The 26,364-nt window shown below is 48.0% G+C and overlaps 1 protein-coding gene across 4 annotated transcripts in view; it reads right to left on the bottom strand.

Annotated features, from left to right (window-relative positions):
- The window catches only part of LOC139371425 (R3H domain-containing protein 2-like), a 68,347-nt gene that overhangs the window by 29,805 nt on the left and 12,178 nt on the right, over window positions 1-26,364 (bottom strand). For 3 of the 4 annotated variants that reach the window (XM_071111826.1, XM_071111827.1, XM_071111829.1), the window contains exons 2-11: window positions 17,734-17,993; window positions 17,405-17,619; window positions 13,760-13,801; window positions 12,372-12,576; window positions 11,757-11,835; window positions 10,683-10,742; window positions 8,629-8,769; window positions 5,407-5,515; window positions 4,965-5,060; window positions 3,582-3,613 (exon numbers count right to left, since the gene is read on the bottom strand). In XM_071111826.1, coding sequence (XP_070967927.1) covers window positions 3,582-3,613; window positions 4,965-5,060; window positions 5,407-5,515; window positions 8,629-8,769; window positions 10,683-10,742; window positions 11,757-11,835; window positions 12,372-12,576; window positions 13,760-13,801; window positions 17,405-17,587 — 947 coding nt within the window. In that variant the 5' untranslated portion in view covers window positions 17,588-17,619; window positions 17,734-17,993. Of the gene's footprint in view, window positions 1-2,740; window positions 2,795-3,581; window positions 3,614-4,964; window positions 5,061-5,406; window positions 5,516-8,628; window positions 8,770-10,682; window positions 10,743-11,756; window positions 11,836-12,371; window positions 12,577-13,759; window positions 13,802-17,404; window positions 17,620-17,733; window positions 17,994-26,364 lie in introns of all 4 variants that reach the window. The other variant, XM_071111825.1, reaches the window with a different exon arrangement.

The raw sequence follows: 26,364 nt of genomic DNA, 5'->3' as shown, positions 1-26,364 counted from the left end.
CTACACCACTTAAAGACAACACAGGTACGCAAAATAACCAGATCAGCTAAACGTGTCTGTTCTAGATATTCAGAGAAATGACTGAGGTAGCCTAGGACAGAAGATTGAAAAAGAACCAAAACAAAAGCCAGGGAATATCCTTATAATATCAGATATACGGAGACAAAAAGGTAGAAATGTGTAAATCTGTTTGAACGTAGCAGTTGGTGATAAATATTTCAGAGAAACAGTAATTAATGGATGAGCTATTTTAGGCGTTCTCCCTGCCTCTTTCTCTCCCAGTCTCTCGTTTTTTCTCTTACTGCCCCTCTCTCCCTGCCTTCTTCCTGCCTCTCTCCCTGCCTCTCTCCCTGCCTTCTTCCTGCCCCTCTCCCCGCCTCTCTCCTGCCTTCTTCCTGCCCCTCTCCCCGCCTCTCTCCTGCCTTCTTCCTGCCCCTCTCCCCGCCTCTCTCCCTGCCCCTCTCCCCGCCTCTCTCCCTGCCCCTCTCCCCACCTCTCTTCCTGCCCCTCTCCCCACCTCTCTTCCTGCCCCTCTCCCCGCCTCTCTCCCTGCCTCTCTCCTGCCTTCTTCCTGCCCCTCTCCCCGCCTCTCTCCCTGCCCCTCTCCCCGCCTCTCTCCCTGCCCCTCTCCCCACCTCTCTTCCTGCCCCTCTCCCCACCTCTCTTCCTGCCCCTCTCCCCGCCTCTCTCCCTGCCCCTCTCCCCACCTCTCTCCCTGCCTCCTTCCTATTCATCTGTCCCGCCTCCCTGCCTCCCAGCTTCCACCGCCTATTTTAAGGAAAGAAAGGTAGGGTGGTAGCTCGCTCACACTGTGAAGACAAAGATGAGCGAGAGCGAGATCCTGCTTTTAAAATCACAACATTCTTTCTCTCCTGTTTCAAAACACAACACTCTCCCCACCCAACACAGGGGGAGATGTTCTGTCACAATAATTTTCCCTAAAATGTTGCACTTTGGATTTCATTAGCGTTTCCCCCCTACAAAATACAATTATGTAAATAATACCTATATGTTTCTACTGTATATGTGACATGGTAAACATTGTCAGGAGGAGAGGAGAATACTGAATTACCTATGAATCATCATCTCCACACACACAATGTAGGATATGCACTAAGACAACACAAGCGAAAAAGGCACAGTAGTCTCAATTCAGTGATTATGCAATCGCTCGTCTGCTGAACTATTGGCACTGAAACCCCCCCCCCCCCCCCCCCCCAAACCCCTCTTTTCAACGTTACTGAGGTCAGTCGGCTAATGACATTTCAGTTTCTACGTGTCACAGCTGTGGTACAAACAGAATCACTGATCACAACCAACACAAAGATCTGATGATGAATGAATTAAATGTTATTTTTGAGTCAAATTACCAAATTGGCAACCCGTCCCTTATGGGATTAATTGACAGAAACACAAATTACAATAATTCACTGTGGTAATGATAATGTGATAGTAGTGTTACTGCATCTCTCTTTAGGACAGAAGGACAGAGTAGCAGCAGATCCATCTTCAGGATACCACAGACAGTAGTAGTAGATCTATCTTCAGGACACCACAGACAGTAGTAGATCTATCCTCAGGACACCACAGACAGTAGTAGTAGTAGATCTATCTTCAGGACACCACAGACAGTAGTAGATCTATCCTCAGGATACCACAGACAGTAGTAGTAGATCTATCTTCAGGACACCACAGACAGTAGTAGATCTATCCTCAGGACACCACAGACAGTAGTAGTAGTAGATCTATCCTCAGGACACCACAGACAGTAGTAGTAGATCTATCCTCAGGACACCACAGACAGTAGTAGTAGATCTATCCTCAGGACACAACAGACAGTAGTTGTAGATCTATCCTCAGGACACCACAGACAGTAGTAGTAGATCTATCCTCAGGACACCACAGACAGTTGTAGTAGATCTATCCTCAGGACACAACAGACAGTAGTAGTAGATCTATCCTTAGGACACCACAGACAGTAGTAGTAGTAGATCTATCCTCAGGACACCACAGACAGTAGTAGTAGTAGATCTATCCTCAGGACACCACAGACAGTAGTAGTAGTAGATCTATCCTCAGGACACCACAGACAGTAGTAGTAGTAGATCTATCCTCAGGACACCACAGACAGTAGTAGTAGTAGATCTATCCTCAGGACACAACAGACAGTAGTAGTAGATCTATCCTCAGGACACCACAGACAGTAGTAGTAGATCTATCCTCAGGACACCACAGACAGTAGTAGTAGATCTATCCTCAGGACACCACAGACAGTAGTAGTAGTAGATCTATCCTCAGGACACCACAGACAGTAGTAGTAGTAGATCTATCCTCAGGACACCACAGACAGTAGTAGAGACAACTACTGTTCAAGTAGTAGAGCAAAGATGAAGAGGGAGATAGAAAACCAGATCAACAGAAACAGAGATCATGGAGGATGTAGTAATGATGACAGAGGGATAATAAGTAGTACCCAGTCCCCCCCCAAAAAAACAAAGCAGCCATGCCCTAGGTGTTGCTCTGAGCCAACCCACACCAAGCAGCAACACCAACATTCAGTGGCTAAGGTCTGAAATGGCAACCTAACCACCCTAAACACACTAAGTAGGGAATAAGGTGCCATTTCTGGACTCATCCAATCAGTCAGTCATATCAAATCACAACTAGACAGGGGGGTAGAACGGCATGGCAACACAATCACAGACTGCTAGAGTCACACGTCACGCGGATGTGTCAGTACCTAAAGATCTGCCTCCTCTTTTGAGAGGTAGAGGAGTAGCCTTCAGGGGAAAGTCTGTTGGGGGACAGTGGAGGGAGAGATAGGAGAGCCGGGGTTACTGGGTGGGTATAGGAGAAGGGGCCATGTAGGTTTTGGAACAGCCATTCTCAATTCAGTCCCTACCTCTCCCCCTGGCCCTTACCCTTCAATGATCTGTGAATACGGAAGTAATATGGCGAAAGTTTTATCATTGTTTAAACCTGTCCAGACCTTCAGACACGCCAACACTGAGGAGGAAAGGGCCAAGGGGAGGGATAGGGAGCGAGCATTTGTAACAGTGTTGCACTGTATCCAAACCCCAGCCCAGAAAAGAGCATGCACACAGAGCAGAAATGTTGACAATACATTTTTTTTAAACAGGGAACAAAGTTAACTTATTTTTGTCTCTCAAACACATCGGTTTAATAATCATCGCTATCAGAAAGGGAGAGGGGTTGAAAGATGTACTTTTGTTGTGCTTTGGACTACAAGTGGAAAACTATTGTCAGTTCAACCCAACATTCAAACTTAGCAAACCCAAACCCTGGTGCTTGAAACTGATGCTATATTGCCAGAATTATTAGATCTCTTCAAAAACATCTCAATATAATTTGGTGGTGTAATTTTACGGTGCCTGGGGGCTTTGGAACAGGGTTTTAGGGGCTTTGCTGTGACCAGGCCCCCCCGACTGCCTCTCCTACACACCTAAGGGACTATACTGGCTGGAGACTAACCCCGTACTCGAAGGGGTCCCCTTCACAAGTACACACATGCAACGCTCCACTGTGATGCATACCGTTACTGGGAGCTACTGTGAACTTACCGGTTGTCGTTGATGTATCCATTTTGAGAGGACTGAAAAGGAAAGAGACACCTGTAAATTACCAATAGCTGTAGCTTGTTGATCCCAGAAATATGTTTATTTAATAGCTTTCATTTGACGAAGTAGGTTATTGAGAACATATTGTTATTATCCCAAAAAAGTTAACCAAGGTTCACTCGTGACCTCCAAGAATATGGACGTAACTTATTTACTCTGCCCACCTTACTCTATTCCACCATTACGTTATTAAAATGAACTTATGGTTGAAACAGTGCTTAATAGAACACAGTTAACACAAGTTAAGTACAACTGTCCATCCCCAACTATCCATCCCCAACTATCCATCCTCATCCCCAACTGTCCATCCCCAACTATCCATCCCCAACTATCCATCCCCAACTGTCCATCCCCAACTGTCCATCCCCATCCCCAACAGTCCATCCCCAACTGTCGATCCCCATCCGTCCATCCCCAACTGTCCATCCCCATCCCCAACTATCCATCCCCAACTGTCTATCCCCATCCCCAACTGTCCATCCTCATCCCCAACTATCCATCCACAACTGTCTATCCCCATTCCCAACTGTCCATCCCCATCCCCAACTGTCCATCCCCAACTGTCTATCCCCAACTGTCTATCCCCAACTGTCTATCCCCAACTGTCTATCCCCAACTGTCTATCCCCAACTGTCTATCCCCATCCCCAACTGTCTATCCCCATCCCCAACTGTCTATCCCCATCCCCAACTGTCTATCCCCATCCCCAACTGTCCATCCCCATCCCCAACTGTCCATCCCCAACTGTCCATCCCCATCCCCAACTGTCCATCCCCAACTATCCATCCTCATCCCCAACTGTCCATCCCCAACTATCCATCCCCAACTATCCATCCTCATCCCCAACTGTCCATCCCCAACTGTCCATCCCCAACTGTCCATCCCCAACTGTCCATCCCCATCTCCAACTTTCCATCCCCATTTGTTCATCCCCATCCTCACTGTTGAGCCCGACCAGAGTTGCCCTGAGACATTTATTTAACTGGGCAAGTCAGTTAAAAACAAATTCTTATTTAGAATGACGGCCTACCCCGGCCAAACCCTCCCCTAAACCGGAAGACGCTAGGCCAAATTGTGTGCTGCCCTATGGGACTCCCGATCACGGCCGGTTGTGATACAGCCCGTGATCGAACCAGGGTGTCTGTAGCGACGCCTCTAGCACTGAAATGTAGTACCTTTGACCGCTGAGCCACTCGGGAGCCAGATCCGCTGAACTTGGGTCAGTTGTGTGCGTTACCCCATAACGATGCTTAATGTCACGATTTGGTGAGGGTAAACTGATCCTAGTTCTGTGCCTAAGAGCATCTCCTATCCTCCACCACTTACTTCTCGGGAAAAGATCCGGTCTCGTACTCTCTGATACTCCTCCTCCCTCTCCTCTATGGATTTGCTGAGCCGCCCGTCCGACAGCGGCACGCGGATCTGCGATTGGACAAGAGGAAGAAGGGGTGTGATCAGTAAACATCATTGGACAAGAAGTGGTATTCACCGAATACTATTCAGAGCATCTTCTCAGGAAGAATACGTGTAATTTAAAATATTGTGAGAGAGATTTATATACTCAGATAATCGTCAACAGGATATATTACATTCAGCCCTCTCATATATCGTATCCTCGTGTTCTACAAAGACCTACAAAGGTAAAAACAGCTACAAATAACATGTATGAAGAATCTGTGAATCAGAACTGTTAAGTATAATTAACTGTTAGGTATTTAAGTAATAAAAAGCAACAGTGAAGAATTAAAAAAAAAAAGGGACTAATGACCTGATTATCGTCCTTGTCCATACTGGCGTCGTCTCTCTTGAGGATAAACTTCTTCTGGAAATCCGTGTTCCTCTCATCCTTGATATGCTCTGAGAACCTCTGTTCTGGGCTGAAGAAAAAAAACAAGTCAGAAACTCTTGTTAGGACTAGTTTTGTAACGATACCAACATTTTACTAACGATACGATACCAATGAGTACCACGATACCAGGCCAAGTACCACGATACCAAGTAGTACCACGATACCAAGTAGTACCACGATTCCAATGAGTACCACGATTCCAATGAGTACCACGATTCCAATGAGTACCACGATACCAAGTAGTACCACGATACCAAGTAGTACCACGATACCAATGAGTACCACGATACCAAGTAGTTCCACGATACCAATGAGTACCACGATACCAAGTAGTACCACGATACCAAGTAGTACCACAAGAGGAAAATGTGTTGCCTAGCATCCTGTTCAACCCGTCCCCCGGGCGCTTGTTCACATTTTCTAAATGTTCTGCAAAAATGTGTCACTGAAATTCACACTTCTACTCAATACAACACATTGAATTTAACTTCACACAGTGTATAATAAAATACTGTATAGAATGGCTGATTTGCTCATATTGGCAAAGGCCACACACTCCCACGGTCTCCTTTTCTCAAACACACACAAACACACGCTGCTCCCACAAACACACGCTGCTCCCACAAACACACGCTGCTCCCACAAACACACGCTGCTCCCACAAACACACGCTGCTCCCACAAACACACGCTGCTCCCACAAACACACGCTGCTCCCACAAACACACGCTGCTCCCACAAACACACCCTGCTCCCACAAACACACTCTTCTCCCACAAACACACGCTGCTCCCACAAACACACGCTGCTCCCACAAACACATGCTGCTCCCACAAACACACTCTGCTCCCACAAACACACCCTGCTCCCACAAACACACGCTGCTCCCACAAACACACGCTGCTCCCACAAACACACGCTGCTCCCACAAACACACGCTGCTCCCACAAACACACGCTGCTCCCACAAACACACGCTGCTCCCACAAACACACGCTGCTCCCACAAACACACGCTGCTCCCACAAACACACTCTGCTCCCACAAACACACTCTTCTCCCACAAACACACGCTGCTCCCACAAACACACCCTGCTCCCACAAACACACCCTGCTCCCACAAACACACCCTGCTCCCACAAACACACGCTGCTCCCACAAACACACGCTGCTCCCACAAACACACACTGCTCCCAAATGTTAAAACGTTAGGCACCAAAGACAATTTAAGCAGCACCAAAAATGTAAATATTTTTGATATAGTTTAGGCTTCCATTAGGCCTATATGAATCACACCTATAAGAATCACACCTATAAGAATCACACCTATAAGAATCACACCTATAAGAATCACACCTATATGAATCACACCTATAAGAATCACACCTATATGAATCACACCTATATGAATCACACCTATAAGAATCACACCTATAAGAATCACACCTATAAGAATCACACCTATAAGAATCACACCTATATGAATCACACCTATAAGAATCACACCTATATGAATCACACCTATAAGAATCACACCTATAAGAATCACACCTATATGAATCACACCTATAAGAATCACACCTATATGAATCACACCTATAAGAATCACACCTATATGAATCACACCTATAAGAATCACACCTATAAGAATCACACCTATAAGAATCACACCTATATGAATCACACCTATATGAATCACATTTCATGAGTAGCAGACCCTTTTCCTATCTTTCTGTGCCAATCAAATTTGCTTAGACCTACTGTCAAGTTACCAGGTAGTTAGCCAGCTAGGTAAAGTGACTGAACTATGTTGATTGTTATCAAACCAATAATTGGCGACCCGGGACTAGTTTAAAGCAGCACGCGACATGATTTGTGAAATTATATAAAAGGCAAATCCCGCTGAAAAGAAAAAGGTGTGTCTGGTAACATTGGTCGTATTTCTATAACAGTTTAGACTAGAAACAAGACCTGGTAACATGGGTCACTATTATATAACTGTTTAGACTAGAAACAATCAGTTTTCTTTGCTGTAAAAACTGCAGGCCTTTCACTCTCTGACACGCAGAGGCTGCATGACAGTGAACTCGCACAGTCTACTCAGACTGGTCTGTGCTCATTGTTATAACAGGTGATGAAACCCTGCCACCTCCACACGCTGCTCCAAATGTAACTCCAGAAGACCCATCAGGGTCACCCCTCGCCATCACCGAGAAATTATATTTACACAACTGATGGAGGAATAGATGACCAGGAATAGCTTTCAGAGAGATGCAGGTGAGTGAGGGCTGGTCGAGGATGCTGAGAGATGCAGGTGAGTGAGGGCTGGTCGAGGATGCTGAGAGATGCAGGTGAGTGAGGGCTGGTCGAGGATGCTGAGAGATGCAGGTGAGTGAGGGCTGGTCGAGGATGCTGAGAGATGCAGGTGAGTGAGGGCTGGTAGAGGATGCTGAGAGATGCAGGTGAGTGAGGGCTGGTAGAGGATGCTGAGAGATGCAGGTGAGTGAGGGCTGGTAGAGGAAGAGGATGGCTGATCACAGCTGCCACACGTGATATGCACATGAAAGTGAAGTGGATATGATTGGACCTGAACATACAAAAGACTGGAGGCTGTTGCTTCAATTCAAATGAATTTATAAACATTTTATAAAACCAGAGACCGAGGATTCCTTAGATCGACAGGGCTGAAACATTTGGTAGTATCATATGAAACGGTATTACGGTACTCTAAAATGTTGGTATAAGAAGTATCATGACGTTTTGGTACCGTGATATTACCATGGTACCTGCATACCATGGCCTCCTAAGTTCTACACATGGCCTCCTAAGTTCTACACATGGCCTCCTCAGTTCTACACATGGCCTCCTAAGTTCTACACATGGCCTCCTCAGTTCTACACATGGCCTCCTCAGTTCTACACATGGCCTCCTCAGTTCTACACATGGCCTCCTCAGTTCTACACATGGCCTCCTCAGTTCTACACATGGCCTCCTCAGTTCTACACATGGCCTCCTCAGTTCTACACATGGCCTCCAAAGTTCTACACATGGCCTCCAAAGTTCTACACATGGCCTCCAAAGTTCTACACATGGCCTCCAAAGTTCTACACATGGTCTCCTCAGTTCTATCTGTCTTCCACTCACATGCGTGTGTTGCCAGTCTTGTTGATGATGACGGCCTTGCCAGTCTGGTCTACGTTGTGGTCCATGCCAAAGTAGGCCGCTACACGGTGCAGCAGCATGCGGTGGTACGACGTCATCTGGGGAAACTTCTTGTACTGGTTACTGGAGGGGAGAACAACGTGTACTGGTTACTGGAGGGGAGAACAACATGTACTGGTTACTGGAGGGGAGAACAACGTGTACTGGTTACTGGAGGGAGAAACAATGTGTACTGGTTACTGGAGGGAGAAACAATGTGTACTGGTTACTGGAGGGAGAAACAACGTGTACTGGTTACTGGAGGGAGAAACAACGTGTACTGGTTACTGGAGGGAGAAACAACGTGTACTGGTTACTGGAGGGAGAAACAACGTGTACTGGTTACTGGAGGGGAGAACAACGTGTACTGGTTACTGGAGGGGAGAACAACGTGTACTGGTTACTGGAGGGCTAAACATGGAGATTAAACAACGCGTACTGGTTACTGGAGGGATAAACAACGTGTACTGGTTACTGGTTACTGGAGAGATAAACAACGTGTACTGGTTACTGGAGGGATAAACAACGTGTACTGGTTACTGGAGGGGAGAACAACGTGTACTGGTTACTGGAGGGATAAACATGGAGATTAAACAACGTGTACTGGTTACTGGAGGGATAAACAACGTGTACTGGTTACTGGAGAGATAAACAACGTGTACTGGTTACTGGAGGGATAAACAACGTGTACTGGTTACTGGAGGGATAAACAACGTGTACTGGTTACTGGAGGGAGAAACAACGTGTACTGGTTACTGGAGGGAGAAACAACGTGTACTGGTTACTGGAGGGATAAACAACGTGTACTGGTTACTGGAGGGATAAACAACGTGTACTGGTTATTGGAGGGATAAACAACGTGTACTGGTTACTGGAGGGATAAACAACGTGTACTGGTTACTGGAGGGATAAACAACGTGTACTGGTTACTGGAGGGAGAAACAACGTGTACTGGTTACTGGAGGGAGAAACAACGTGTAATGGTTACTGGAGGGGAGAACGTGGAGATTAAACAATGTGTCCTGGTTACTGGAGGGATAAACAACGAGTACTGGTTACTGGAGGGGAGAACGTGGAGATTAAACAATGTGTCCTGGTTACTGGAGGGATAAACAACGTGTACTGGTTACTGGAGGGGAGAACAACGTGTACTGGTTACTGGAGGGATAAACAACGTGTACTGGTTACTAGAGGGATAAACAACGTGTACTGGTTACTGGAGAAATAAACAACGTGTACTGGTTACTGGAGGGGAGAACGTGGAGATTAAACGATGTGTACTGGTTACTGGAGGGATAAACAACGTGTACTGGTTACTGGAGGGTTAAACAACGTGTACTGGTTACTGGAGGGATAAACAACGTGTACTGGTTACTGGAGGGATAAACAACGTGTACTGGTTACTGGAGGGATAAACAACGTGTACTGGTTACTGGAGGGATAAACAACGTGTACTGGTTACTGGAGGGATAAACAACGTGTACTGGTTACTGGAGGGATAAACAACGTGTACTGGTTACTGGAGGGATAAACAACGTGTACTGGTTACTGGAGGGAGAAACAACGTGTACTGGTTACTGGAGGGATAAACAACGTGTACTGGTTACTGGAGGGATAAACGTGGAGATGAACCATCTAGTGATGATACTTGAGTGGTAGTACAGTGTCTCTCTCTTAGATGTGGACTGTTACCCTTTTCTAAAACTAAATGAAATTGTTAGTCAAACTGTTAGAGACGGGACGGATTTACTTTTGAAATACAACCAAATAAACTTCAGATGAGGGTGATGACACCATCCCAGAGTCCCAGGCAGCCAAATATACCATACTGATATACCAACTAGAGTACAATCCCTATGTATATCCCATTATACATATACCGGAGTAAAGTAGCAGTATGGAATGTGGATACGTCCCACGTGGCACCCTATTCCCTACATAGGGCACTACTTTAGACCAGAGCCTATATAGGGAATAGGGTGCAATTTCTCACTCACTTGTCGTCATTAATGAACTCCAGGATATCTTGTTCTAGTTTCATCAGCATCATTCGATCTCTGTTGGAGAGAGGGGAGAGAGAAAGAGGGGAGAGAGAAAGAGGGGAGAGAGAAAAAGGGGAGAGAGGGGAGAGAGGAGAGGGGAGAGAGAGAGAGAGGAGAGGGGAGAGAGATAGAGGGGAGAGAGAGAGAGGAGAGAGCGGGGAGAGAGAAAGAGGGGAGAGAGGGGAAAGAGAGGGGAGAAAGAGAGAGGAGAGAGGAGAGAGAGAGGGGGGCGAGAAAGGGGAGAGAGGAGAGAGAGGGGAGGGAGGAGGAGGGGGAGAGGAGAGAGAGAGAGAGAGGGGGGGGAGAGGGGAGAGAGAGAGGGAAGAGAGAGAGGGGGGAGAGGGGAGAGAGAGAGGGAAAAGAGAGAGAGAGGGGGGAGAGGGGAGAGAGAGAGGGAAGAGAGAGAGAGAGGGGGAGAGGGGAGAGAGAGAGGGAAGAGAGAGAGAGGGGAGAGGGGAGGGAAGAGAGAAGAGAGGGGGAGAGGGGAGGGAAGAGAGAGAGAGGGGGGAGAGGGGAGAGAGAGAGTAAAGAGAGAGAGAGAGGCGGGAGAGAGGGGAGAGAGGGGAGAAAGGGGAGAGGTGAGAGAGAGGAGAGCAATAGAGAGGAGAGGGAGAGAGAGGAGAGGAGACAGAGGGAGGGAGTGAGACTGTGGCAGGACAATCTGAGTGCCATCTGCTCATTCCATTCACCCCACAGTGACTCCTTTCCCAATTCGTCCTCAGAGACAGGATGAGCACCTAATAAACACAGTCCAGACCACCACAGGGTTAGGCTAGCTGGTTCAATTAGCTTAGAGACCAATGCTAACTTGAAATATATCTGCTTAACATGGACTACCATGTCTATCATGCATTGATGTAGCTCAATGAGAAATGTGTGCAAAAAAAACATGAATCCCCAAGCTGATCTACAGTTAAGATTCTGCCCTTAGAGTTTCTCAATCCATTTCCATCCGTCGAGTGCTGTGATAGGAGGTCTCCCCTTCCGTAACTGGGGTTTTGTGTGTGTGTGTGTGTGTGTGTTTTTTACCTGGGGTTGTTTTTCAGTGTGTTGACCAGGAAGTCGTGCACGTCGATGCCGGTGGAGTCTGTGTACTCCTGGCTGGAGTCTGGCGGAAGGGAGACACAGAAGACAGGATGCTTGACATGGCTCCAAAAATGACACCATACACACAATCTGGTAACACACGCGCACAAGGACGCGGACACAGACCAGACACAGACCATACACAGACACACACAGACACACACAGACACACACAGACACAGACAGACACACACACACACAGAGACACACACACACACAGAGACACACACACACAGAGACACACACACACAGAGAGACACACACACACACACACACACACACACACACACACACACACACACACACACACACACATACACACAGAGAGACACACACACAGAGAGACACACACACACACACAGAGACACACACACACACACACAGAGACACACACACAGAGACACACACACAGAGACACACACACAGAGACACACACACACACACACACACACACACACACACAATGATACAGACATCTATCCGTCTCCCATCAGCTGGTCTGCCCCTCTTTGCTACTCGAATGAATCCTCTTCAGCAATTCCCCCAGAGACATCTTACCTCGTGACAGCATCTTGCGTGGAGTCCTGTTCTTCTCCTCCTCATCCTCGTTCTCATAGTCATCCTTAGAAGACTTCTCCTCCTCCTTGTCCGAGGGACAGCTGATGTGGAGTTGGATAATGTCTGGAGGTCCGTCAGTACAGAACGGACCTGATGACTCCTCACACACCGCCAGGCTCCTCACCAGCTTCAGCTTGGCATTGGACTGAAACACACCCAGAGACACACACACACCACAGTGAAGCAGCAGACTACACACACAGTGAGACACACACACCACAGTGAAGCAGCAGACTACACACACAGGTTAGTGAGACACACACCACAGTGAAGCAGCAGTCTACACACATAGGTTAGTGAGACACACACCACAGTGGAGTAATTTATATCTCTTCGGTTCATCAATAATAGATCAAATTCATTGCACACTATCAATATTTGACAAAAAAATGTTTAAAAATAAATAAATCTGCATTTTAGCTTGGCATTAGACTGAAACACAAAGAAACAAACATACCACATCGAAGCAAGCAGCTAAGTAAAAACCACAAGTATTTAAACCCAGACACAGGCTACATTAACCTGGTCCTAAGAGATATCTGGTCACACACCAGCACCATTTTACAAAACATGAGGTGATGCTGGAAAGGCTTAATTGGTTTGAGATAAGTAAACATAAAAACAAATTCAACTTGTGTAGACTTCATAATCAAAACGTTGGGATTTCACAGGGTTGGAGGGGAATAAACCACTCGGGTGGGAGGGGACTAAGCCACTCGGGTGGGAGGGGAATAACCCACTCGGGTGGGAGGGGAATAACCCACTCGGGTGTGAGGGGAATAACCCACTCGGTGGGAGGGGACTAACCCACTCGGTGGGAGGGGACTAACCCACTCGGTGGGAGGGGACTAAGCCACTCGGGTGGGAGGGGACTAAGCCACTCGGGTGGGAGGGGACTAAGCCACTCGGGTGGGATGGGACTAAGCCACTCGGGTGGGAGGGGACTAAGCCACTCGGGTGGGAGGGGACTAACCCACTCAGTGGGAGGGGACTAACCCACTCAGTGGGAGGGGACTAACCCACTCAGTGGGAGGGGACTAGCATGTAAATTGTGATTGTGCACACACACACACACACACACACGAAAGCTGACTTCCATAAATACCCTACGTAATAGGCTGTGTGTGAGCTCATGGCTAAGCAGGCCTCACCTCTGCAACTTTTCCTGGTCTATCTAACCTGCTCACTAGGATTAGCCAACTCTGGGTCCAGTAATGCTAAGTAGGACCCTTTATCTAACGGGTGGACTTTAATCCCAGGATTAGGATCATGATGTGGAAACGTAGACAACAACATCAACACAACAGACAGGATAACGCCGTCCTTACCCTGGCTCTTTTCCTGCCGTGTCCGTGGTTCTGAGTACGCCTCTGCAAGGGAAGAACCTCTGGTAAGACTCGGAACGCCTAGCTGTACTCAAAACCATTTACAATGTTAAAGAAATATGTTAAAACCATATTTTAGTGAACAAATGTTTTGATTTCGTTGTTTAATTATAGGGAGATTACTGTGGTTGCTGTGCTAACAGATTATTTAACTTTCTATACTGTTTCTGGTAGATATTTGTTGAAGCTGAAGTTGACGATAAACCCACAATGCAATGCACAGTCGTGAAGGCACAACAGTGCCTCTTCCCCCGTCAGGAGGTTGAAAAAGTTTGGCATGGGCCCTCAAATCCTGAAAAGGTTTTACAGCTGTACCTCTGAGAGCATATTGACTGGCTGCCTCACTGCTTGGTATGCCAACAGCACCGCCTTCGATCGCGTGGCGCTACAGAGGGCGGTGCGGACAGCCCAGTACATAATGGCAGGGGGGCAGCAGGGTAGCCTAGTGGTTAGAGCTTTGGACTAGTAACCGGAAGGTTGCAAGTTCAAACCCCCGAGCTGACAGGGTACAAATCTGTCGTTCTGCCCCCTGAACAAGGCAGTTCACCCACTGTTCCTAGGCCGTCATTGTAAATATGAATTTGTTCTTAACTGACTTGCCTAGTTAAATAAAGGAAAAATAAATTAATTAATCACTGGGAGCTCGTCATCCAGGACCTCTCTTTATCAGGCGGTGTAAAAAGACGGCCCGGAAAATGGTCAAAGACTCCAACCACCCGAGCCATAGACTATTTTCTCTGCTGCCGCACGGCAAGAGCTAACGGTGCTTCAAGTCTGACCTCAACAGGCTCCTGAAAAGCTTCTATCCCAAAGTAATACAATGGATAAATAGCTACAACAGACCGAGTTCACCTTGTATCTTTATTAACCTTTTACTTCAACATTTTCACATTCAGTCATGGCCAAAAGTTGAGAGAATGACACAAATATACATTTTTCACAAAGTCTGCTGCCTCAGTTTCTATGATGGCAATTTGCATATACTCCAGAATGTTATGAAGAGTGATCAGATGAATTGCAATTAATTGCAAAGTCCCTCTTTGCCATGCAAATGAACTGAATCCGTCCTAAAAACATTTCCACTGCATTTCAGCCCTGCCACAAAAGGACCAGCTGACATCATGTCAGTGATTCTCTCGTTAACACAGGTGTGAGTGTTGACGAAGACAAGGCTGGAGATCACTCTGTCATGCTGATTGAGTTCGAATAACAGACTGGAAGCTTCAAAAGGAGGCTGGTACTTGGAATCATTGTTCTTCCTCTGTCATGCATGGTTACCTGCAAGGTAATACTTATTTTCCACCATAATTTGCAAATAAATTCATTAAAAATCCTACAATGTGATTTTCTGGATTTTTTGTCTCATTTTGTCTGTAATAGTTGAAGTGTACCTATGATGAAAATTACAGGCCTCTCTCATCTTTTTAAGTGGGAGAACTTGCACAATTGGTGGCTGATTAAATACATTTTTTGCCCCACTGTATCTACCTCCCCTACACATATCTACCTCCCATATACATATCTACCTCCCCTATACATATCTATCTCCCATATACATATCTATCTCCCCTACAAATATCTACCTCCCCTACAAATATCTACCTCCCCTACACATATCTACCTGTGTCACATGTTAATATGATATTGGATCTGACATGAATATTTCCTGTATATAGTATGCTTACTTACTTTAATGTGTATTTCATATTCTTATTTTTTTTTCTTCTAGTAATACATTGTTATTGATTATTTAATTGTTGTTGTTTTGAGTTTGCAAGAAAGGCAATTCGCTGTACTTGTGCATGTGACATTAAAACTTGAAATCTCTCTCTGGGCAGGTCATGGCTAGAAAGGATACAGTTTGTCAAATTTACGTCAAAAGTTCATTTATTTTTGCATTTGAGCTAACCATAAACCTTTTTCCTAACCTTTACCCAATTATCATATCCTGCTGACAAAAGTTGTATCCTTTTAACTCAAAACCCTCTGGGCAGGGCCACTGTCCAGCTGTTGTCAGCCTAGACTGTAGCTCGATGGTAGCTATCTAACCTTCCTTTCAGCGTCTAAATCTTTAACAAACCGATTTTACACCTAAGTAACAGTCATGTCATTAGAAATCAAGATGAATGTAGCAGCTACAGTAGCCAGCAGCTAGAGTGGCCAGCTAGCTTAGCTAGCTACACTCGTTCAACCCGCCTGACACGTCTACTACAAGCTGTTAAGATGTAGATAATTGGGTTAAATGCAGAAGACACATTTCAGTTGAAAGCATTCAGTTGTACAACTGACTGTGTGTAATTAGTTTGACAGCTTTCATGGCTTCAACAAACTAGCTAAAAACCTTCAAACAGGCTAGCCATCTTCAACGGCTGGCTATACCGCTTGCTAGCACAAGCCAGCACTACTCGTCGGCTGCCTGCATCGATCAAGCAGAAACAGAAATCTAGCAACTCAAAGCTAGTCGGAACTCTTAAATGTCTGACTTGCTAACTGGTTGAACACGGCACGTGTATAACTTACAACCATTTAGCAAGTCGGAAATGCTCAAGTTTCCTAGTTCCGACTAGGACGTGAACGCGGCATAAGTCAAGAACTATGTGGGACGCTAGGCTGATTGGAAGTTGTAGTTCACATTAGGTAAATATTCAAGCTAGTTTAGCGCATAAATGTGGTAATTAACTACAATTTACCATAATCCATTACGCCCATTCTTTCCGGCCACGGACAGAGGTGGATACACACCATATGAGGCCTCATGAGAGAGGAATGACAACATGACGACGAGAGTGATAGAGACAGTTTATGAAGTAGCTGTACCCGATTGATAGTTAGTAAAAGTAGTCTTGAAAGTAGTCTTTATGTACTGTACTCTTCAATCCACTGTCAGTGTCAGATTGAAGGCAAGTGATGGCTGAGGGAAGCTCTAAAATCCTTTTAATGCTTAAAAAAATGAATTGAAAACAAAATCGAAAACCGTGATTATTTTGTAATAACAGAACTCAAAAAGCACTACACCACTGACACTACAGTGGTGAGCAATGACAGTCATTCGCTAAAAAAGGGGCTATTTTTTCTCAACCATAACCACATCCAACTCTGCCAACCCATCCACACTACACTCCAGTCGCAGGTTTTCAGCGCGTGTGAATCGTGGCCGTATGCAACCATGCAATGCATGATGGGAGAGCAGGTTCAAACAGAACTGAAAAAGACATCCCGTTGTTTTATTTTGAGTATGTCTGTAAAAAAATATATATATATAATATAATATAATATATGCTTTGTCATTACAATATAAAATGTCTGAATATGTTCAAATCTAGACAGACACAGAATTCACAGACATTTTATTCTCTAGTGTAGTAGAACGATTCCTTCAAAAACTTTTCTGGAAATTACAACCCTGCAGTGCCGAGGAGGCCATCATCTCTGCCGAATCATCTCTCCTTTCTCCTGAAGTGTGTACTCGTTTACGACTCATCACAAATGTAAAAGCATCACTTCCATTAAGGGAAGTGAAGAATTCCACAATTTGGGAGAAAAGAGAGATGATTGGGAAGCAACCACATTCCCGTTGAGGTCAGTTACCTGTGAGTCCTGTGTGACGCTCTCCTCTGCCTCCATGCCCTCCCCGGTGCCCCCAGTGCCCTCCTGTCCCTGGAAAGGTTCAGGAGATGGGGAGTGCTTCCTCATCGAGTCATCATTGAGCGGTCTACTACTTCCACTCTCACCCTCCGTCTGAATGTCCTCCCCAGCCAGGCTCACGGACATCTTCTCAAGGGAGGGTAGGAGGACTCAAGAGACTGTTAAAGAAGACAAGCGGTTCAGAGGTTGTACAGGTTGAGGTTATGACCTGGGCTGAAGAAAACTAAAGAACCCTAAACACGGTAGGAGTCGAGAAATACAGTGAACTGTACCTGACGAGGAGATCAGCTGTTCTGTGCCGATTCCTTACGGAGTGTGTCCCCAGGAGAGGGCTCTACAGAGGAGGACTGTGCCACTCCGCTGGGCGAGGGTATTCCATAGCGCGCTCCATATAGGGGGGTGGGGAGAAAACAGCCGAGACGGGGAAGAGACGCCAGGTGAGTGGGTCTATATGTCCGTCCTTCCGTCAATATATCCGCCCGTGCGTCTCAGTGCAGCAGCATGTTGATGAGAGCTCCTCCAGCCAGGACCGCTGGGGATAAGAGAAAGGTGGAATGACGTCACAGCACAGTGATTCTCTGACGGGGTCTGACTCACGGCTCAAAGCGTGGGAGGACAGAGCTACCGGGCTGGCTGTGGAAGTAGGAATTCAGTCAGTGCATTAATGAACACTTGCAGACCTGGGTTGAAATAGGACTTAGTTTTTTTGTTCAGAAACTTTGCAACGGCTTACTGACAGAGTAGAGACGGCGTGTTTCTGTCTCCCGCTCACTCGTTAACAACACGGAGCTGATGAAAACATGACGGCATACTGCACCTTCAGGACAAGTGGCGCAAGACAGACAAACACGCCAGAGCAAGACAGACAAACACGCCAGAGCAAGACAGACTAACACGCCAGAGCAAGACAGACTAACACGCCAGAGCAAGACAGACTAACACGCCAGAGCAAGACAGACTAACACGCCAGAGCAAGACAGACAAACACGCCAGAGCAAGACAGACTAACACGCCAGAGCAAGACAGACTAACACGCCAGAGCAAGACAGACTAACACGCCAGAGCAAGACAGACTAACACGCCAGAGCAAGACAGACAAACACGCCAGAGCAAGACAGACAAACAGGCCAGAGCAAGACAGACAAACAGGCCAGAGCAAGACAGACTAACACGCCAGAGCAAGACAGACTAACACGCCAGAGCAAGACAGACTAACACGCCAGAGCAAGACAGACAAACACGCCAGAGCAAGACAGACAAACACGCCAGAGCAAGACAGACTAACACGCCAGAGCAAGACAGACAAACACGCCAGAGCAAGACAGACTAACACGCCAGAGCAAGACAGACAAGCACGCCAGAGCAAGACAGACTAACACGCCAGAGCAAGACAGACTAACACGCCAGAGCAAGACAGACAAACAGGCCAGAGCAAGACAGACTAACACGCCAGAGCAAGACAGACTAACACGCCAGAGCAAGACAGACTAACACGCCAGAGCAAGACAGACAAACACGCCAGAGCAAGACAGACAAACACGCCAGAGCAAGACAGACTAACACGCCAGAGCAAGACAGACAAACACGCCAGAGCAAGACAGACTAACACGCCAGAGCAAGACAGACAAGCACGCCAGAGCAAGACAGACTAACACGCCAAAGCAAGACAGACAAACAGGCCAGAGCAAGACAGACAAACACGCCAGAGCAAGACAGACTAACACGCCAGAGCAAGACAGACAAACACGCCAGAGCAAGACAGACTAACACGCCAGAGCAAGACAGACAAGCACACCAGAGCAAGACAGACTAACACGCCAGAGCAAGACAGACTAACACGCCAGAGCAAGACAGACAAGCACGCCAGAGCAAGACAGACTAACACGCCAGAGCAAGACAGACTAACACGCCAGAGCAAGACAGACTAACACGCCAGAGCAAGACAGACAAGCACGCCAGAGCAAGACAGACTAACACGCCAGAGCAAGACAGACTAACACGCCAGAGCAAGACAGACAAGCACGCCAGAGCAAGACAGACAAGCACGCCAGAGAAAGACAGACAAGCACGCCAGAGCAAGACAGACTAACACGCCAGAGCAAGACAGACAAACAGGCCAGAGCAAGACAGACTAACACGCCAGAGCAAGACAGACAAACAGGCCAGAGCAAGACAGACAAACAGGCCAGAGCAAGACAGACTAACACGCCAGAGCAAGACAGACTAACAGGACGCAGTGTTGAGTAATACAGTTCTCAGCAGTTTAACACAATTTCCTCGAAAGTCATCAGGAAGCTGTGTGTGTGTGTGTGTGTGTGTGTGTGTGTGTGTGTGTGTGTGTGTGTGTGTGTGTGTGTGTGTGTGTGTGTGTGTGTGTGTGTGTGTGTGTGTGTGTGTGAGAGAGAGAGATGCAGAGAGGAGAGGAGGCTGTATGGCAGGCAGAGATTCCCGAAGCAGGGGAAGACCCAGGCACAGCAAGGGTGTCATCACTGAGGCAGCAGCACCACATCAATGACCAGGGCACCCACACACACACACACACACACCCACCCACACACACACACAACCACCCACAAACATAACCACCCAACTGCACTCAGCTCTGAAGAGGCAAATAGTATGTAAAAAAAAACATTGCAAATAACTTACAGCTGTTCTTGATTGAGCTTGCCTGTAGCAGTGGAACCAATAGACACGTCCTTGAAGTGCAAACCACACCCACTTTTGACCTGGCATTCCAGGCAAGGCTAAAGAAAATTCTCAAATGATTTGTAATATTTCAAATAGCATATGAACCCAAGTTTGAAAGACAGACAGACAGAGCCTGCTGATTCACTGAGGGTTATTTAGTGCAGCTATTGACTCCCTGTCCTTCCGTTTAATTTAGCCTTTTTTGTTGTTGGTCGTAGCAGGTCAGGGATCTAAGCAATAGTTAGTACCAGATGTCAGGAGAGAAAACAGCTGACTGGGGTGTGGGGGTTTATGCTATAATATAGGCTTCTGTAAGCTATAGGGAACCAATGTAGCTGCTAGTTATCATTTATACACTGCAGCTGTAATCACATGGCCATTTAGCAGGTTTAATTTTATAATGGAGAGGAGAGATGTGTGTGTACTGCAGAAACTGAATGAAAGATGAAGGTAAATGGTAATGTAGCACAGTAGAGAGAGAGAGAGAGAGAGAGAGAGAGAGAGAGAGAGAGAGAGAGAGAGAGAGAGAGAGACAGAGAGAGAGACACAGAGAGACACAGAGAGACACAGAGAGAGAGAGAGAGAGAGAGAGAGAGAGGAATAGAGAGAGGCAGAGAGGGTTAGAGGCAGAGAGAGGGGGATAGAGAGAGAGGGATAGAGAGGGATAGAGAGAGTGGCAGAGAGAGCGGGATAGAGAGAGGGGGATAGAGAGGCAGAGAGCGAGAGGAACAGATAGAGGGAGAGCTGTGAGGAAGAGAGAGAGGCAGAGAGGGACGGAGAGAGGGTTAGAGGCAGAGAGAGGGGGATAGAGAGAGAGAGGGATAGAGAGAGAGAGGGATAGAGAGAGAGGGATAGAGAGAGAGGGATAGAGAGGCAGAGAGCGAGAGGAACAGAGAGAGGGAGAGCTGTGTGTGTGAGAGAGAGAGAGAGATAAAGAGGAAGAGAGAGAGAAAAATTGAAAGAAAGATGAATGAGTCAGAGCTGAGCAGAGAGGGGGAGGATGACGTCAGCAGGCAGAGCATTAAGAGGACACATTGAAAGAGGAAGAGAGAGAGGAATAGGGAGTGGGTGAACACAGAAAAGAGGAGGGGCAGAGCAGGGGTATCCTCTATGACAGAGAAGAGAAAAAGAGAGAGAGTGTGTAGAGGGTCAAGATTGAAAAAGGGAGGGGGAGAAAGAGAGACACAGACAGACGGACAGAGATAGCAGAGCTGCTGACCATAATCACCCCGCCCCTGTTCATTATAAAGACAGAGGAGAGAAAGAAAGACACAGAGAGGGAGAGAGGGGATCCTTTCAATCCATTATTGATGAGTGCTGGAATGTGGGCGGGAGGAGAGAGAAAGAAAGATACCGGTATGGAGAAAGAGAGAGAAAGACAGGGACAGGGGAATCTTTCTCCAAGTCATCCTTCACAGCAGCGGGTCATCAAAGAGAACACAAATAAACTCACTTCTCTCCATTCATTCATTCAAATTTGAATCATTTTTTTTTAAAGATGACTACCGCAACTATTTCCAGCCACACTTGTCAATGAACGTTCATTATGAATAGAGTGTCAGGAGTCAGGACAAGTCCTCCTAACACTGTTTGTTATCACGACACTAGTATTACGGATGACTGTTTATCTGCTACCCACAGAGGAGGGACTCGAAGCATGCCGCATTCACTCATGTCCACAAGTCTTTACATTCAACACAATTACCTGCCCTGCAGTGGGTTTTGGGCTCCATGTGATGCAAATGTTGTCACCTGGGACGACTCTATGACAAAGGAAATCAAGTGTAACGTGGTTAGTCTCCTCCAGAAGTATGCTGGATGGATTGGAGGCTACCTCTCAAAGAAAAAAGGAAAAAAAAAGGCAAAAGAAACACAGGAAATTGGTCCCGTTCCCATTATAGACCTTACGTCATTTCTGCCCTTCTTCTAGTTTGGGAAGGGGGAGAGAGCGACACGGCAGAGGGAGCAGGAGAGAGACATTTTTTTTTTAATCAATGATGAAACAGACGGTGCTGCCATGCGATTGGCCGAGTCCTCCACCAATGGGAGGCCCAGCTCCATGGCAACAGGCTCTGTCACCAAGAGAAAACCAGAAAGCTCCCTCAACACCCCCATCTCTCTGTAGCACCCCCCCTTCCTGCCTGGCGAACCAAACACACACACACACCTCTCTCTCTTACAGTAGCACCCCCCTTCATGTAGAACCCAAAAACACACACACACACACCTCTCTCACTGTTGCGCCACTCTTCATGTAGAACCCAAAAACACACACACACACACACACCTCTCTCACTGTAGCGCCCCCCCTTCATGTAGAACCCAAACACACACCTCTCTCACTGTGGCGCCCCCCTTCATGTAGAACCCAAACACACACACACACACACACACCTCTCACTGTAGCGCCCCCCTTCATGTAGAACCCAAACACACACAACTCTCAGTATCACCCTTTTTCCTTCACCAATTACCTAGCTCTGCAGATTTAAGGAGCTCAACTCACAATCTCTCTCTCACACACACACACACAACATTATCTGGGTTACAAAACACCAGCACACACGGAAAGTGATCCAATTCATAAACATTCTAGTGAAGAGTACAGATGGATGACTCCTTCACACACTACTCTGTTCTGTGTTGTGTCGTGTCGGGAATAGTCTCAGCAGATCGGTTTCAGGTGACCCCTGAACTAAGCAGATTGAGGAGCAGACGCACACGGAGACAGAGAGGCCTGAGGAGCTAACTAGTGAACGTGGACAGACAGGGAGGTGGAACACACTTCCTGGGGCTCTACACTCACATATGATCAGCTAGAAGCCAGCGACTCAGACCAGCGACTGAGTCACATCTCAAGAAATCATTCACCAAATGTTACAGAAATATTTCCCCAAATATCGCCAGTTAAAATACATGGCACTTAGCGTCACTGATGAGCATTTATGCCTCTGCTACATCAGACCGGCTACAGGCAGAGGTCTGGCCACGAGGTCATCTTCGCTGTTAAAGTATTCCTGATAACGATATAGATGTATTGATGTTTTCAGAGTCCAGGAGGACAACTGATGAGATTAGGATCTCTAGGACAGGTCTCTCCTTTTTCACTTGTTCATTGTAATGACGCTGTCTTGTACTGTGGGGACTAATGTTGCTTCCCTGTGTCTGGTCTGTATTCCACCAGGGAACACTTTAGTGTGTTATCCCCTGGGTTGTACTCGGTGCACCCAATTTTTACCCAATAAATCAAAATCACGAAGGTAGTTAATATTGGCCTCAGTGCAGGTGGTCCAGGCAGGTAGCAAACCAACAGTTGTAGACAGGAAACACTGTGCTCCATTACTGCAACAAATTGAGCCATCCATCCAATCTGAACCACCTATCATGTGAGCAATGCCCAGTCCCTCCCTCCCTCCCAGCTACCTCCATCCCTCCCTACCACCCAGCTACCTCCATCCCTCCCAGCACCCAGCTACCTCCCTCCCTAACACCCAGCTACCTCCATCCCTCCCTACCACCCAGCTACCTCCATCCCTCCCTACCTACCACCCAGCTACCTCCATCCCTCCATCCCTAACACCCAGCTACTTCCATCCCTCCCTACCACCCAGCTACCTCCATCCCTACCAGCACCCAGCTACCTCCATCCCTCCCTACCACCCAGCTACCTCCATCCCAGCTACCTCCATCCCTCCCTCCCTCCCAGCTACCTCCATCCCTCCCTCACAGCACCCAACTACCTTCATTCCTCCCTCCCAGCACCTAGCTACCTCATCCCTCCCTCCCAGCACCTAGCAACCTCATCCCTCCTTCCCTCCCAGCACCCAGCTACCTCCATCCCTCCCAGCACCCAGCTACCTCCATCCCTCCCTCCCTCACAGCTACCTCCACCCCACCCTCCCTCCCAGCTACCTCCATTCCTCCCTCCCAGCATCTAGCTACCTCCATTCCTCCCCCCAGCCCCCAGCTCCCTCCATCCCTCCCAGCACCCAGCTAACTCCATCCCTCCCTCCCTACCATCCAGCTACCTCCCTCCCTCCCTCCATCCATCCCAGCTACTTCCACCCCTCCCTCCCTCCCTCCCTCCCAGCTACCTCCCTCCCTCCCAGCACCCAGCTACCTCCATCCCTCCCTCCCTCCCTCCCAGCACCCAGCTCCCTCCATCCCTCCCAGCACCCAGCTACCTCCATCGCTCCCTCCATCCCAGCTACCTCCATCCCAGCTACGTCCATCCCTCCCAGCACCCAGCTACCTCCATCCCTCCATCCCTCCCTCACAGCACCCAGCTACCTCCATTCCTCCCTCCCAGCACCTAGCTACCTCAACCCTCCCTCCCAGCACCCAGCTACCGCCAGCCCTCCCACCCTCCCACCTACCACTAGCTGTTCCAAAGTCAACTATACTGTGTGGTGTTTTAGGCTGAAAACCGTCTGCCCTGAAGTCTACAATAGATCAGTGTCATCAGTCAAGCTGTCGGATGGACACGAGGTTATACTGTATGATTGAGGTTATACTGTATGATTGATGATAGAGAGCGAGAGAGAGAAGACAGGCTATGTGCACACTGCCCACAAAATGAGGTGGAAACTGAGCTGCACTTCTTAACTTCCTGCCAAACGCATGACCATATTAGAGACACGTATTTCCCTCAGATTACACAGATACACAAATAATTTGAAAACAAACCCCTGTCTAGTACCCACCAACCTACAGCCAGCCAGGAGACAGTGGAGAGAGAGCAGGGCAACCAGCCAGGAGACAGTGGAGAGAGAGCAGGGCAGCCAGCCAGGAGACAGTGGAGAAAGAGAGCAGGGCAACCAGCCAGGAGACAGTGGAGAGAGAGAGCAGGGCAACCAGCCAGGAGACAGTGGAGAGAGAGAGCAGGGCTACCAGCCAGGAGACAGTGGAGAGAGAGAGCAGGGCAACCAGCCAGGAGACAGTGGAGAGAGCAGGGCAACCAGCCAGGAGACAGTGGAGAGAGAGAGCAGGGCAACCAGCCAGGAGACAGTGGAGAGAGAGCAGGGCAACCAGCCTAGAGACAGTGGAGAGAGGAGGGCAACCAGCCAGGAGACAGTGGAGAGAGGAGGGCAAAAAGCCAGGAGACAGTGGAGAGAGAGAGCAGAGCAACCAGCCAGGAGACAGTGGAGAGAGAGAGCAGGGCAACCAGCCAGGAGACAGTGGAGAGAGAGAGCAGGGCAACAAGCCAGGAGACAGTGGTGAGAGAGCAGGGCTACCAGCCAGGAGACAGTGGAGAGAGAGAGAGCAGGGCAACCAGCCAGGAGACAGTGGAAAGAGAGCAGGGCAACCAACCAGGAGACAGTGGAGAGAGAGATCAGGGCAACCAGCCAGGAGACAGTGGAGAGAGAGAGCAGGGCAACCAGCCAGGAGACAGTGGAGAGAGAGAGCAGGGCAACCAGCCAGGAGACAGTGGAGAGAGGAGGGCAACCAGCCAGGAGACAGTGGAGAGAGAGAGCAGGGAAACCAGCCAGGAGACAGTGGAGAGAGAGAGCAGGGAAACCAGCCAGGAGACAGTGGAGAGAGAGAGCAGGGAAACCAGCCAGGAGACAGTGGAGAGAGAGAGCAGGGAAACCAGCCAGGAGACAGTGGAGAGAGGAGGGCAACCAGCCAGGAGACAGTGGAGAGAGAGAGCAGGGAAACCAGCCAGGAGACAGTGGAGAGAGAGAGCAGGGAAACCAGCCAGGAGACAGTGGAGAGAGAGAGCAGGGCAACCAGCCAGGAGACAGTGGAGAGAGAGAGCAGGGCAACCAGCCAGGAGACAGTGGAGAGAGAGAGCAGGGCAACCAGCCAGGAGACAGTGGATAGAGAGCAGGGCTACCAGCCAGGAGACAGTGGATAGAGAGCAGGGCTACCAGCCAGGAGACATTGGAGAGAGACAGAGGAGCCAGGAGACAGTGGAGAGAGCAGGGCAGCCAGCTCAAAAACAACAGAGCAACAAACAGAAAGACCAGCAGCCTTCCCACCTGACAAATACAGACCCTTCAAATCCCTCAGCACACCCACGAGCAGGCAGACACACAGCACACCCACAGACAGCCCTTAGGTCACAGTCACACACAGAGAAGGAGCAGTGCAACATTAACACACCAGCTCTCATCTGACAGACTCACTAGAGACGGAGCTGTAGTGGAGCAGGTTGAGAGCTTCATGTTCCTCGGTGTCCACATCACTAAGGATCTATCATGGTCCACACA

This window comes from Oncorhynchus clarkii, chromosome 17 (genome assembly GCF_045791955.1).
Source record: "Oncorhynchus clarkii lewisi isolate Uvic-CL-2024 chromosome 17, UVic_Ocla_1.0, whole genome shotgun sequence".
Classification (NCBI taxonomy): Eukaryota; Metazoa; Chordata; class Actinopteri; order Salmoniformes; family Salmonidae; genus Oncorhynchus; species Oncorhynchus clarkii.
Note: the sequence above shows the minus strand (reverse complement) of the source record. Positions and strands in the feature narration are given on the sequence as shown.